The 15,315-nt window shown below is 39.8% G+C and overlaps 2 protein-coding genes across 5 annotated transcripts in view; both read right to left on the minus strand.

Annotated features, from left to right (window-relative positions):
* Positions 1 to 11,588, minus strand: part of kif1b (kinesin family member 1B) — a 117,664-nt gene extending 106,076 nt beyond the window's left edge. The window contains 2 exon segments of the mRNA XM_046343859.1: positions 9,914 to 10,077; positions 11,288 to 11,588. Coding sequence (XP_046199815.1) covers positions 9,914 to 10,019 — 106 coding nt within the window. The 5' untranslated portion in view covers positions 10,020 to 10,077; positions 11,288 to 11,588.
* A 1,302-nt stretch (positions 11,589 to 12,890) lies between these two features.
* Positions 12,891 to 15,315, minus strand: part of ube4b (ubiquitination factor E4B, UFD2 homolog (S. cerevisiae)) — a 41,835-nt gene continuing 39,410 nt past the window's right edge. For all 4 annotated transcript variants that reach the window (XM_046343864.1, XM_046343862.1, XM_046343863.1 and 1 more), the window contains one exon: positions 12,891 to 14,485. In XM_046343864.1, coding sequence (XP_046199820.1) covers positions 14,418 to 14,485 — 68 coding nt within the window. In that variant the 3' untranslated portion in view covers positions 12,891 to 14,417. The remainder of the gene's footprint in view (positions 14,486 to 15,315) is intronic.

A 15,315-nucleotide genomic window follows, 5' to 3' on the forward strand; every position in this document is an offset into this window, starting at 1 on the left:
CAATTAATTTCTCTTATCAAAGTTGAGAGCCAATAAATACATGAACATTATTTTTTTTACTGTGGTATTCAAACCCAACTATGAATACCACTGCAGTAATTCTCTCTCCTATTCACCATGTAGAAGTATGAATAGAAGTCTAATATCCAATAATGGTTTTCAATGAGAACCCATGATGGCTCAGGTGCTCGTTCCCATAAGTCACACGCCCTCATCAGGTCAATTGCCTCCATGCAGTCGGAAAGTATTTCAGACCCCTAGACTTCTTCCACATTTTGTTACGATACAGCCTTATTCTAAAGATTAAATAGTTATTTTTACCCAGTCATCAAATCTACACACACACCCAATAATGTATATTACTCACAACACACCTGGAGTGTGTCACCCGGCTATTCTATTTTGAAAGCAGATTAGGACTGAACTTCGAAGAAAATATGCATTGTATCATTTTATTCTACCATTTAACAAGTGGCAGTTCAGGCATGCTTACTGATATATACATTACGTACACTACCGGTCAAAAGTTTTCGAACACCTACTCCTCATTGAAGTTTTTTTTTTGTAGAATCAAAACATCAAACTTTTAAAATAACACATATGGAATCATGTTGTAACCAAAGAAAGTGTTAAAAATATATTTTATATTTGAGATTCTTCAAAGTCGCCACCCTTTGCCTTGATGACAGCGTTGCACACTCTTGGCATTCTCTTGTGTACTTTCAACGCAAGATCATCATTTTGCATAGACAACTGACATTCTTGTGTTGCGTATTGTGTAGTGCAGTGGTTCCCAAACTTTTAATAGTCCCGTACACCTTCAAACATTCAACCTCCAGCTACGTACCCTCTACAGCACCAGGTTCAGCGCACTCTCAAATGTTTTTTGCCATCACTGTAAGCCTGCCACACACACACACACTATAGCATATATTTATTGAACATATGAGTGTGAGTTTGTCACAACCCAGCTCATGGGAAGTGACAAAGCTCTTACAGGACCAAGGCACAAATAATAATCAATAATTTTGCTCTTTACATAGCAATCTTACATATAAAATCTTATTTGTTCATTAAAAATTGTGAATAACTCACCACAAGTTAATGAGAAGGGTGTGCTTGAAAGGATGCACATGACTCTGCAATGTTGGGTTGTATTGGAGAGTCTCAGTCTTAAATAATTTCCCACACACAGTCTGTGCCTGTATTTCGTTTTCATGCTAGTGAGGGCCGAGAATCCACTCTCACATAGGTATGTGATTGAAAGGGCATCAGTGTCTTAACAGCGCGTTTTGCCAAGGCAGGATACTCTGTGCACAGCCCTATCCAGAAATCCAGCAGGGGCTTCTGATTAAATTCAGAACCGCTTGTTGCCATTTCGATGAGGCGCTCTTTTTCAGATATCTGTACGTCTACTGAAGGCAGGCATGAAAGGGATAACAAATACAGTTATTTGTGTCGTCCGTTTCTGGAAAGTACAGTGCCTTGCGAAAGTATTCGGCCCCCTTGAACTTTGCGACCTTTTGCCACATTTCAGGCTTCAAACATAAAGATATAAAACTGTATTTTTTTGTGAAGAATCAACAACAAGTGGGACACAATCATGAAGTGGAACGACATTTATTGGATATTTCAAACTTTTTTAACAAATCAAAAACTGAAAAATTGGGCGTGCAAAATTTGTATGTTGTAAAAGCATTACATGGTCGCTGCCCATATCATTGCATAATGCAGAAAATACACGAGAGTTCAGGGGCCTTGCTTTAACAAAGTTAACCACCTTCACTGTAGTGCACAAAACGTCTCAAGCTGTCAGGCATTCCCTTGGCAGCAAGAGCCTCTCGTGGATGCTGCCGTATACCCAAGTGGCGTCGGGAGCAACTGCTCGCACGCGCGTTACCATTCCACTAGGTCTCCCTGTCATGGTATCTGTACTAATGGCGCAAATGCTAACACATCTTGACCACCAAAGTCCATTTGATGTCACAAAGCTGTCCAGACACTAAACATATCCTCTCCTGTTGTCCTGGTTTGTAGAAAAGGAAGTCTTCCTTAATTGACCCCCCATAAACTTAACGGACATATACCAGAAGCTGTGCCAGGCCCACCACGACTGTTGACTCATCCAGCTGTAACGCATATAATTCACCGGCTTGTATGCGAAGCAGTAATTTTTCAAAACATCTGCCATGTCACTGATGCGTCGTGCCTGTCCTAGCCACCCGGTAGCTCACCATATAAGACGCTTCTAGTCCCTTCTTATTAATGATAACTGTTGCTTTTATACATGTCTTACTACTTGAAAGTAGTCTTTATACTCGCAAAAAAAAGGCTTTTTTTTAAAATTGCCATGCTTCGTTTCTAAACATCTGCACAAGACTGAAGGTTTCATTGAGTTGTGAGAGTACATGTGCACATATAACACACTGTGGCTGAGGAAAAGCACTACACACAATATAAGTGAACCTCAAATCAATGTCGTCCTCATATTTGCACCTCTTCGATGGACCAACGTCCCTGTCTGTTGTTGGGTGCTTTCTGGGCTAACAACAAATGTAGAATTACTGATGCTAGCATTGGAGGCAGAACAACTTGTGCTAACAGGTGCAGGTGTACTACTGCAGGTAGGAGCAGTTCTACCAGTAGAGCTGGTATGTCTCTCTATGGACACAGGCCTTACTTTTTTAACCATTTTCGAGCAAACGGAATGAACAGCCACTATGTTTGGCTACATAGTGGAATTCCCGTGAGAGTAACAGTTAATGTGATTGGATGTTCATTATTTGAGTAGGCTACCTTTATTTGATAGTGTTATTTCGCTGAACACTAGATGGTTTCATTTTATTTTTGGCAGTGAAACAAGGCTGCTCAGGCGAGAAAAAAAACCTCACCCAAATGTTTCGCCCCGTTACAAAATATAAACGGACTGTTTGAAAAAGTGATGTAAAAGTTTTTTTTAAATGCGAATCACATTTTTATTTGGCATACCCCCGAAAGCATTGCGTGTACCTCAGTTTGGGAATACCTGGTGTAGTATATACAAATTTGGCTTTACTCAGACAACATACCTGGAACGAGTCAGCTAGCCAATGCTATTTTCAAAGTAAATAGGGAGTGTATTTTGAGGGAACATACTAGTACTTTGACAATATTCTTGCATTATGCAGTGGAAGAGCATGCACACTAACAGGTACAGAGAACGGTGAGCAGAAACCTGAAGAGTGCATATACAGTCCATTCGGAAAGTATTCAGACATTTACATTTACATTTAAGTCATTTAGCAGACGCTCTTATCCAGAGCGACTTACAAATTGGTGCATTCACCTTATGACATCCAGTGGAACAGTCACTTTACAATAGTGCATAAAAGCTATATATCCGCCTCACTCTCAGAGAAATCAGTAGTACTGCTAGGTTTTACACAGTAATAATATATATCCGCCTCACGCTCAGAGAAATCAGTAGTACTGCTAGGTTTTACACAGTAATGATATATATCCGCCTCACGCTCAGAGAAATCAGTAGTACTGCTAGGTTTTACACAGTAATGATATATATCCGCCTCACGCTCAGAGAAATCAGTAGTACTGCTAGGTTTTACACAGTAATAATATATATCCGCCTCACACTCAGAGAAATCAGTAGTACTGCTAGACCTTGACTTCTTCAACATTTTGTTATGTTACAGCCTTATTCTAAAAATGTATTAAATAATTTCCCCCCTCAATCTACACACTACCCCATAATGACAAAGCAAAAACAGATTGATTTTGTTTTGCAAAAGTATTCAGACCCTTTACTCAGTACTTTGTTGAAGCACTTTTGGCAGGGATTACAGCATTGAGTCTTCTTGAGAATGACACTTCAAGCTAGGCACACCTGTATTTGGGGAGTTTCTCCCATTCTTCCCTGCAGATCCTCTTGAACTTGGTCAGGATGGATGGGGAGCGTCGCTGCACAGCTATGTTCAGTTCTTTCCAGAGATGCTCGATCGGGTTCTGGCTGGGCCACTCAAGGACATTCAGAGACTTGTCCCGAAGCCACTTCTGCGTTGTCTTGGCTGTGTGCTTAGGGTCGTTCTCCTGTTTGAAGGTGAACCTTCACCCCAGTCTGAGGTCTTGAGGGCTATGGAACAGGTTTTCATCAAGGATCTCTGTACTTTGCTCAGTTCAGCTTTTCCTCGATCCTAAAGAGTCTCCCAGTTCCTGCCGCTGAAAAACATGCCCACAGCATGATGCTGCCACTAGCATTACATTTTTTTCTCTTAAAAAAAAAAAGTCAGTTAAGAACAAATTCTTATTTACAATGACGGCCTTCCCGACCAAACCCGAACGACACTGGGCCAATTGTGTGCTGCTCTTCCAATCACGGCTGGTTGTGATACAGCCTACAATCAAAGCAGGGTCTGTAGTGACGCCTCTAGCACTGAGATGCAATGCCTTAGACCGCTGTGCCACTCGGAAGCCCAAGTGACATGACGCTTGGAATTCAGGTCAAAGAGTTCAATCTCGTTTCTCATGGTCTGAGTCTCTTTAGGTGCCCTTTGGCAAACTCCAAGCAGACTGTCATATGCCTTTTACTGAAGAGTGGCTTTCTTCTGGCCACTCTACCATAAAGGGCAGATTGGTGGTGTGCTGCAAAGATGGGAGAACCTTCCAGAAGGACAACCATCTCCACAAAGGAGCTCTAGAGCTCTGAGTAACCATAAGGTTCTTGCTCACCTTCCTGGCCAAGGCCCTTCTCCCACGATTGCTCAGTTTGGCCAGGTGGCCAGCTCTAGGAAGAGTCTTGGTGGTTCAGAACTTCTTCCATTTAAGAATGATGGAGGCAACTGTGTTCTTGGGGACCTTCAATGCTGAAATGGTTAGGTATTCTTCCTCAAATCTGTGTCTAGACTCAATCCAGTCTCGGAGCGCTACGGACAATTCCGTCGACCTCATGGCTTTGTTTTTGCTCTGACATGCACTGTCAATTGTGGGACCTTACATAGACAGGTGTGTGCCTTTCCAAATCATGTTGAATCAATTGAATTTACCACAGGTGGACTCCAATCAAGTTGAAGAAACATCAAGGATGATCACTGGAAACAGGATGCACCGGAACTCAATTTCGAGTCTCATAGCAAAGGATCTGAATACTTATTTAAATAAGGCATGTTTTTTTTTTTATAAAGTTGCCAACATTTCTAAAAACCTGTTTTCGCTCATTGAAAGCAAGTCTAAGAAGCTGTAGATCTGTTCCGTGTGCACCACTTCTATGCTTCCCGTTCTTAAAATTTTGTTTTTGCATGTTTTACTTTCTGTTTTGTACACCAGCTTCAAAACAGCTGAAAATATATTTAACAGCATTTTAGATGGAACAAAGACACTATATATTTTTTTGTCACAAAAAAAGAAATTACGTTAACTTCTAGAATTTTTGCAACCAAGAAATGGTGGAGCGATTTCTGCATAGTGCATCTTGACAGGGATATTGCTAGCATGCTCATAGATAGCGCAATGACTGGAAGTCTGTGGGTAATGCTAGTTATTATTGGCTCGCAAAACTACCCCTAACTTCCATCATATATGACAGAGACATAAAAACAATTATTCATGGTTCATCTGACTCTGGGGAAGTAGATAAAGGGCATCATTGCCAAAATCCCAAAGTATCCCTTTAAGCACTGAAGACATGTGAATCTGGTTATGCACATTTAATAGGTTAGCATTAGCCTAGCCCGCACTGTTAGCCTAGCAATAGCATATCAGAGGACCTTCTTTGCTGCAGCAATCAACAATGTTATACAGTACATTTGTAATCTAACACTGTTAGCCTTGCGATAGTGTAGCAGTGAACCTTCTTTGACACAGCCGCAAACCACCACGCTACATATACGAGTGATGGGGGAGGGGGAATAGAACACATGGCTTACATAACAAGACACATGGACCATTGTGAACAGCACATCTGGCTCATCATTAAGGGTAGGCTTTAAACTCATAAGATCTGTCCACATAGTGTTCCAACGCTAGCTAGTGCCGCAACCCATTTTGTGAAATGTCCAGCTAATTACTTTGGCAATGGTATGTCTGAGCACAGGTCTCCACTGAAAGAGACCTTGCTTAGCATCACCCTGCTCGCAGAGGCCTTGAATTCATCCCCTGCACATTGTATAATCACAGAGGAAAGTAGAAAGGGAGAGTGATGGCACATGCCCTTGACACAGACACAAATGAACACACACCTTGAGGGAGGGTGGCAACAGAATGACAACAATAAGGGGAGCATCACAGCCCAGTAAAAAACACAGCTGCTTTCTCTCAGCAAGCTGACCAGGCTTATCCGTAGACAGACACCCTACTGAAAATCAGGCCCCTCTCCATCCCATTTAAATTACAACTATATCTAAAGGGTAGCAGAAATACAACACAACCGAAGGACATTGAGATATATATATATATATATAGATATAAACACACACACAAAAACAGAGCCTGGATTCATAAAGGTCTCAGAGTAGGAATGATAATCTAGAATTAGATTTTTCCTTTTAGATAACAGTGAATGGACAGGGGTGATCGGGGCACGTATTTAGTGTCTCGGTGTAGGTGTGCTGATCTAGGATCAGGTCCTGCATGTTCTTATTCATTATGATCTAAAAGACAAAACTGATCCTAGATCAGCACTGCCTCCTACTCTAAAACACTTTGTGAATACAGCCCAGATGTTTTCAAGTGGGACTTCTGTAAAATAACAATTTGATGGTGCATTGCAGGAAAGGAGGTTCATCTTAGCTAAACAATGACATGTCATCCATATACACATGTTGCGGTCTTAAAAACCTGTGCTTCACGTACAACCTTGTAAACAGAAGGAAGGCTTTGTTCAATTGTTCAGTTCTATTCCTTCAGCGCCACAGAGATGATCAAAGAATGCCTTCAATTAGGAGAGAAATAGCTTCCCAAAACATCAAAGTGTACATTGGTAGAACATTCCTCTGTGTAATGGCTTTCGAGATTTTTGGGAAGGGGCGCATTATATTAGGTAGTGATAGAAGCATCATTATATAGCCCCAACAACAATTGTATAAATAAAATTACAGCATCTTAGGTACATCTTTATAAGTATTAAGAGGGTTAAATCTCACATCGACAGTTGATGGATAGGGTATTAGCAGAAATGTTCAGTATATTAATGAAGACTGCAGAGAACCTATATTCAATGCTATTTGGCAGAGCTCTTCACACAGCAAAAAAAGCGGTTCTACTAATCTAACATATGGAAAAGTTTTAAGATCATCATACCAAGGATCATTTACCTATTTGACTTTGAATTTTAGGATCCCTTTAGGCATAAATATTTGATATAAAATTGCATTTGGCCTTAATGCTATTAGCACAAAGAAACATATTGAATAACAGATTCATACATGGAAAAACAGTCAAAGAAATCTATCAAAAGGAAGTTTGTTCGGTGTCGGTCCTATATCTGAGAGATAAGAAAGATCAGGAAATTACATATATTCTTTAATTTACCCATAATTAACCAATTTGTTTTGGCACTAAACTACTTCCACACATACTTGCATTCATTTTTTAATTTGTTTTTTTAAATTAGAGCAAAACAACCGACATATATGCATTTGTGAGAGTCTCACCTTTCCATAGAGGAGTCATATTAGTCTGTAGCCCAAACTGTTCGGACGCTACAGACGTTTGTGAGAAGAACGGTTTTCGGGATGTCTCACGGTCTGACAAACACCGCTGTAGTTCGGCCACCTTCCACCGCAGATGTGGAAGGTTGCCATTGGCAGATTGAGACACAGCCCATGCAAAAAAAAAACAATATATCTAGCTTAAACAGACAGATTTTGATGGGGATTTTTTCCCCCTACGCTAAGTAGATTTCCGTGGGGGGCGGACATCGACTCTAGGGGGTTAACCCAATTTTTCAACTGAACCCATATCCACATTTTTAGGCGGCAGTAGGGAGACTCACCTATACAATGTTAGGGAAACACTGAAGTGACCTGCATAAAGGGCATGTTCTCTCATTGGCTGACAGTCTGGACTATGAATGCATGTGGGCCTGTCTGCCATGGGCAAGACAGCATTCTCATTATACCATCTGCAATGGAGTACTGCTCTGCAATCTGTGCATGTGATAGGAAGAGAAGCAAGACTGCTGCAGCCTCCCTCTCCCCCTCTGCTACTCACCCCCACAAAAAAACACACACCACAAGTCACCCAGGGCACCTCGAAGTGTCATTGGCCTAATGAAAAAGCATCAGGATGTGAAGTAAAAGATTCAGGATTCTGCTAAAAGCTTTCCTTTGGATAGGTTTGGTCCTTAGGAAGTGCATGCAAGTGTGGCATTGATGGATGCAATCAACAACCAGCTGGTGTGATTGAAATAACACAAATGACTAAAGGCGACAACTGAACTTCAAGGCAAATCAAAACCAGTTCATGGAACAGGTTGATAAAAGGGTTGTGTTACAGGCTCTGAGTACCAGGTCAATATTATAACAAGGCGTATAACTACCTGACATGAATGAGATGGCGTTTGTCTCATGAGGGTTTTAATGTGCCATTCAAAGACCGGTTTTGGAATAACTATAGTTCACTCAAAAACTACATTTTAGTATTTTGTTAATTAATCCACTGTTAATAAAATACCATTTTATTTTACATTTCCAGTCAACTTTTCAAGACCGAGCACTTTCAGTACATAGGAAAAATGTGGATGCGTTGGAATGAACTATCCCTTAAAAAAAGAAAATGGTGACCCATAGTCACAAGTGGACATGGTGAATCACTGGCTAAAAACATCCAAAAGGATTTGTAACATTGGATAAATCCAAAATGACTAAATTACTAAGGAGGAAAAAACATGACAGCGACATCTCCTTTTCCAAATAGCACATCTCTATATTCAACATTATAGCGTTATCCTCATTTTCTCTGTGCCAACAGAAATGTGATATTGCTGTGCTGTCACTTGGACCTTAGCTTTGGGCAGCACATTAAATATGTCTGTACAACATCCATCTGAATCATTGATTCCCATTATATGCTATTGGATGGGGACAAATTCCATCTGCTGATACAGCAACTGAATAGCAATTAAGGCCATTTTGTTTGTTTCAAACTCAACATCTTGTAGAGAGCGCTTTTCTAAATGACAGGAATGCTTATGGTTGAGCTGGTAGCAGCACAGAGGTCCAACTACTCTTTGAAAACAGTTTTGCTTTATATCATAACTGATGGTTTTTCCATACTGGAACATCCACTTGATGTTTCATAGTTTGTCTATTTTCTACAAATGAACTGTGCACCAAAAGGCTGCGTGGAGTAGAACTTGTGTTTTCTGGAGTATTCCACGTCAACTCGGGGATGACATAACCACACACTCCAGACCAGTGATAAGCACTGCTACCAATATCAAATAGTCCCAACTGTGGGACAAGGCATTGATGAATAGAAATGGGGAAGAAAGCCCAAAGAGCAGGCTCTGAATGCATCCCAAATGGCACTCTATTCCCTACATAGGAATCTGGTCAAAAGTAGTGCACTATGGTTCCTGGTCAAAAGTAGTGCACTATATGGGGAATAAGGTTCCATTAGGGACACAAACTGTGTCAGAATGGACCAACTCAGCATTTCTCACACTGAGGCTCCTCAGGCATGCATCGCTTTACAAAGAGGAATTCACTCAGAACAGCTTTCCTTCCCTTTTCAGGCTGTTTCTTTTCAACACTGATGCATTCACTTTGTTCATTCTACTGTTTTCAACCAAGATCCCTAAGGTACAGAGCTGGCTTGGGCATGTGGAAACCAATGTGTCATGAAGCTAGATTTGTATCTGTCTAGTGGTCCAAAATGTCATGAGGATATCATATATGTGTGTATGTTTGTGTGTGTTACTTACTGGTAGAATTGCCTTGCATCTGAATGATGCATTTTGACTCCTTGCTTGTCTCTCTCGAGTTAAAGGGACGAACTCGGACAGCGACTTTCACAGACGCCCCAGACATGGCAGCAGTTTAGGACTTTCACCCAGTACCCAGTAGTATGATTCCAAAAATGACTCTCCTGAAGAAAGAAAAACTATTACTTTACTTTTGAATTACATACAAATTCAATGCATGTTGTCATAAGTAATAAAGGGATGACTTGTTAGATTCGATACTAGGGGTAAAATAGGTGATAAGGCCACAATGTTGACAAGCTGTTAAATAGCATCACATTTAAATATAATACAAAGCAATTGGAGAAACGACAACAGAAGGTCTAAAGTAGATGTCACTCGTCATTAAAATCGGAAATATTATGCATTTCTCTCAGATTACAAGTATAGGTCACTAAAGGGTAAAATAACGAAACCTAATTCCCGTTCTCAGTTTGTAGGCCAAATGCTCAGACTAGTTTAGAGGAGCCTACAATATGGCCGACTCATCGCATAGAGGCTACATTATACCGATATGCTACATAAATAAATGTCTGAATAAAAACAGTAGACTGCCTATTAGATATAGCTATTAGTCTACATACTGACAATTTCATTAGGATTGTTAGTTTGTACAAACTCTAGAAAAGGGCCCAGCATCGACTAGCAGAAATCTGATGTTTTCACCATGTCCTTGCAGTCAGCCATTTACTAGCCGAGGCATACGCCCATGCAATTCTATCTACCATATTTAGTATATGAAAACGCACAGAGACCTGGCTACACATTGAAACATGTTTAGAAAAAATATTTTCGAAATTTGAAAAGGGCTAGTGGTAAACATTAGAAATTGTTGCAAATCATTTGGCAACACATACCAAATGTTTGTAAGATTAAGTGAAACAATGTAGGCCCATTACTAAAACCAGCAGATATCGTACTGACGAAATCAAACCTTCCTAGGTTCCTGCCTTTCTAGGGAGTTTTTCCTAGTCACGGTGCTTCTACATCTGCCTTGCTTTCTATTTGTGGTTTTAGGACGGGTTTCTGTAGAAGCACTGTGACATCTGCGGATATAAAAATGGCGTTATAAAGAAATTTGATTTGAATGGCCTTATGTCGCCGTTCGCGATAATGACTTCACGCGCAGGATATTCGTTTTGGGATAATTTACAACAATACCATCGTGCATAGGTAGTCTATTTGATATCAAATCAGAACCAAGTATTTTAAACGTTTGCGATCAGAATACAACATATTACTAAATTAAAATTTAAGGAAAAGCAACAACAAAAAGTCGCTCGCTCTACAGTAAAAACGGAATGAAATGAAACAGGTAATGTTTATGCAACTTACTTTTGAAGATCGAAACGAAGACTAGAACACCATAGAAAAGTAGAGAAAGCAAATAAGCGTTACAATTAAGTATAATATTGTTCATCAGAGTATGCTCGCAAAAAAATGGTCAAGCCAACTTTCATGAAAAACACCCATTATAGCAGTGTTTAAGTCTCCACCAGACAGGCTTCCACTGCATTCGTTGCTTCCTTGATGAGGTTATTTTCCAGTTCAGATGAAAAGCGGTCGTATATCTGCACACAAGCAAAAAAAGAACAGATAGAGTACCTTGATTTACTGAAAAGATTACGTCAACTCCCTTTCGACTAGACTGATTGTCAGTTTGATAAGCCAATGAAATCAGACTAATGCATGAGCAATGCGATGGGGAGCCAATAGAACTCCACGAAATACGATGGGTCCGTTGCATTTGGCCGTGACGCCATACTGCAGGGTTTCTTACCGCTCCCTGTACCGCTGTCACCGCACTACGAAGGTCTAGACAGGGACCAAAGTGTATAGGCGCCCCCTAACAGGAGAAAGTGTAATTACACAGTAATTCATAGAAATCTTCACAGACATAGATAGACCTTTCCCTACAGACTTAAGCATCTCATGATTTTTCTAATGATTTCACTATAAATCAATTGCATGCGTCTTTGCCCCATCTGATTCGAACAGTCCACATACATAGGAACTCCAACAGTGTTAATCTGCTAAATTGTAATTATTTGCCTACCTCATGCCTTTTGCACACAATTTATATACTCTTTTTTTAAATAAAAAAATGTTCTGTGTTATTGACTTGTTTATTGTTTACTCCATGTGTACCTCTGTGTTGCTGTCTGTTCACACTGCTATGCTTTATCTTGGCCAGGTCGCAGTTGTAAATGAGAACTTGTTCAACTAGCCTACCTGGTTAAATAAATGTGAAAAAAAAACAGATATGAAGGATTATTGCCCCTGATCAAGAGTGTGATCCTTGAAAAAAATATCAAAGGTCATGTCACGGACACAACACTAATAGCTTCAGTAGAGACAGGCAAACCATTTTGTTGCAGCTTTTTAGCCTGGAAAGTAAGGCTCTCCAACACCATCAATGCCTGAACAACTGACTATTATAACTTCATTAAATAATTGTTTATTGTACAGTTGCATAGTATTTATGTATAATTGCTGGACAACTCGTGTACCCTGTAATGCTAGTTAATTACCGGTAGTAATAATCAAGGTGTTTACATACCCTGCCTTCCTACTTATATTTGACAACCAGACGCGTGGGAAGTGTGCGTGAACATTGTTTATAAATGGCTCGATTCCAAACTAATGGTAACTTTCATTCAAAGGAATAAAGCAGTATTTGATGATTGTGCTCAAACTTCTTTGAATGTAGAGGAATAGTTTAATACCTTTACACCTATTTGCATTGACATGCTTCGTTTTTTATTTGTTCCAATTGGAAAACAATTACATTAGTTACGCATAGGAATTCAATAGATCTATATTATCCAAATGTAATATGAAGGTCCATTTCTGTAGATTAATCAATAAACCCATTTTGCTTAATATAATTAAATAACCCATCCCAGTTGAAAAAGTAATTTCAACAATCGCTGTAAACCTGTGTGCATCATCATTTATTTCAATTCAAAGTCCTGGATTCCAAAACAGGTATGTGGGTAAAATAAACAAATTCCTGTACAGTTAAAGGAAAAATCCACTCAAACTATATTGGCATTTTGTTCCATTAGTCAATTGTTGATACAGTCACAAAATGTTTAGCATATCAGCAGTCAAGTTAAGATATTGGACTATCAAGAAGCAAAGTGTCACTTGCCACGTCATGTTGATGCATTTTGCTGAGTAGAGTTTTCCTTTAAGGGCTCAGACGCACAAATAGCATTTGCTGGCAGAGAGCACTTGGCACCTCAACCTAATTTGCAAACTGATTTTACATATAGAAAAACATTGAGATCAACATTTGGTGAGATGTGTGCGAGCCTTAAGTTACAGTTAGCCACTCCCAATTCACTCACTACCCCTTCGATGTTCGCAGATCCATAAAGTAAAAGCAATATACACTACACAGTTAATACCTTTCCAGACCCTTCAGATCGGCAAACTTCGAAGGGTTAGGGCTAAGGAGGAGAGGGACGGAACGAATTGGGTTTGGGCATTTAAGTCAGCAACCTGGGTAAGGATTAAGAAACAGTGAGCTTTGAGAGACCTCTTGATGTGGGAGATGTGTTCCTATATCCTGCTGTTCTTCCAATGGTGTTCATGCTACAAAGATGCTTTATATTGTCTTATGACCGTTCTGCTCCATCGTAAGGAGGTTTGCCATGAGGCGCTTGGGAGGTTTTGAACTATAGGCCATGCAAACAAAAATGTATTCACTCGTCTGTCATCAACAGGGAGACAACCAAACTAACCAACCATACATAATTTAAACTAATGCTTCACTTACCACTTTCATCAAATTAAGCCCACAATTAGTTTTTGTTTGTCTACAAGACAATCTAGCACGTTCATTTCAAGCTACATTTTTAAATATGTATTCTCATTTCCCAAGCCACGTCAGCAAACGGCACAAGATGTGTGCATGTTGTACTGTAAACTGTATGGTTATGATAAACAATATTGTGAATTAGTTCAGCCACTTTCTTTTCAATGTCTTGTTTAAAGTTTTACCACCAAGACAACCAAAATGTATCCCAATCCTAAATGTATCATCCGTCCCTTCATAAAGCTGAAATGTAATAATTAATCTAACAAAGTACACATAAAGTCACAAAACCAAGGGAAAATAAACAATGAATGAAGAAATGCATTCTGCTGCTAAGACCTGTGACAGCTGCTTATCCTTGCAGTGTTACGTATATATGTAGATATATACACAAAGTCATGAGCAAAAACCTTTTAAAAGTCTTAACTTTATTATGTTTCATTTTAGAGCTAAGGGCCTTCAGATGATGACCCGAGAAAATAAGGATAAAGGGAAGAAAAATAAAATCAGGTTTCATTTATTTCTCTTGCGTTTTCCCCCCGTTCTTGATGGTATTTACTTCAGGCATGGTGAATTAATGGTGGTAACATCCCTTACTGACGGCAGGGCGGCGGGGGGGGGGGGTTTGAAGTTGGGCTGTCATTAGAGGAAACGTCCCTGGCCTTGCTTCTCTCTCATCCATGCCTGGATCCTCTCCTTCAGTTCAGGGACTGTGAATAAAGACAATGACAGAGCAGAACGTGAGCACAAACCCATGGGGACCCATATAGTTAAAAAAGTGTGCTAGTAGGACATGTTGCCTAAAAGAAAGACTTCAATTCCAACTGTCGAGTGCTGGTCCACTTTATTCAGTGATTAATGTTTTTAAGCAAGAGAGTTGAGAAGGGACGGCAGGTAGCCTAGTGGTCAGAGCGTTGGACGAGTAACCGAAAGGTTGCAAGATCGAATCCCCGAACTGACAAGGTAAAAATCTGTCCTTCTGCCCCTGAACAAGGAAGTTAAACCACTGTTCCTAGGCAGTCATTGTTAATAAGAATTTGTTCTTACTTGACTTGCCTAGTTAAATAAAGTTTTTTTTATTTTTTAAATGCATCCAATCCAAAACGATTCATGCATATATTATGACAACATTTTGTGAATTTTTTATTTGTTTTGGCCTTCGACAAGGGTTTTTTCAGCAGTTTTTTCCCCACTCAAGGCAAGCCAAAGTTCGGAATCGGAAGTCTACGCCCTTTTGTCCGTGATCGGTTAACAGTAGGGATTCTTCAATTATGTGTTTGTTGTCATTCAACAAAAGAAGACCAGTTTTCTTGCACATTTTTCACTTGAGAAATACTGCACCAAACATTCTCCTCTGCAAAAAATATCAACTTATGACAATTTATTGAGACATCTTAAATTCATTATTTTGAGGAAGTGTTTTCTGGCTACGGTGTTACATGATGAATGAACAGTACTACTACTGTATTGTCGTTTACATTTTAAGGGTGTTTGCGAGCACACTCGTTCGGTTCACCAAGCCTTTAGAAGTCTAAATTTT

The sequence above is a fragment of the Oncorhynchus gorbuscha genome, linkage group LG03, assembly GCF_021184085.1.
Source record: "Oncorhynchus gorbuscha isolate QuinsamMale2020 ecotype Even-year linkage group LG03, OgorEven_v1.0, whole genome shotgun sequence".
In the NCBI taxonomy this organism is placed as follows: Eukaryota; Metazoa; Chordata; class Actinopteri; order Salmoniformes; family Salmonidae; genus Oncorhynchus; species Oncorhynchus gorbuscha.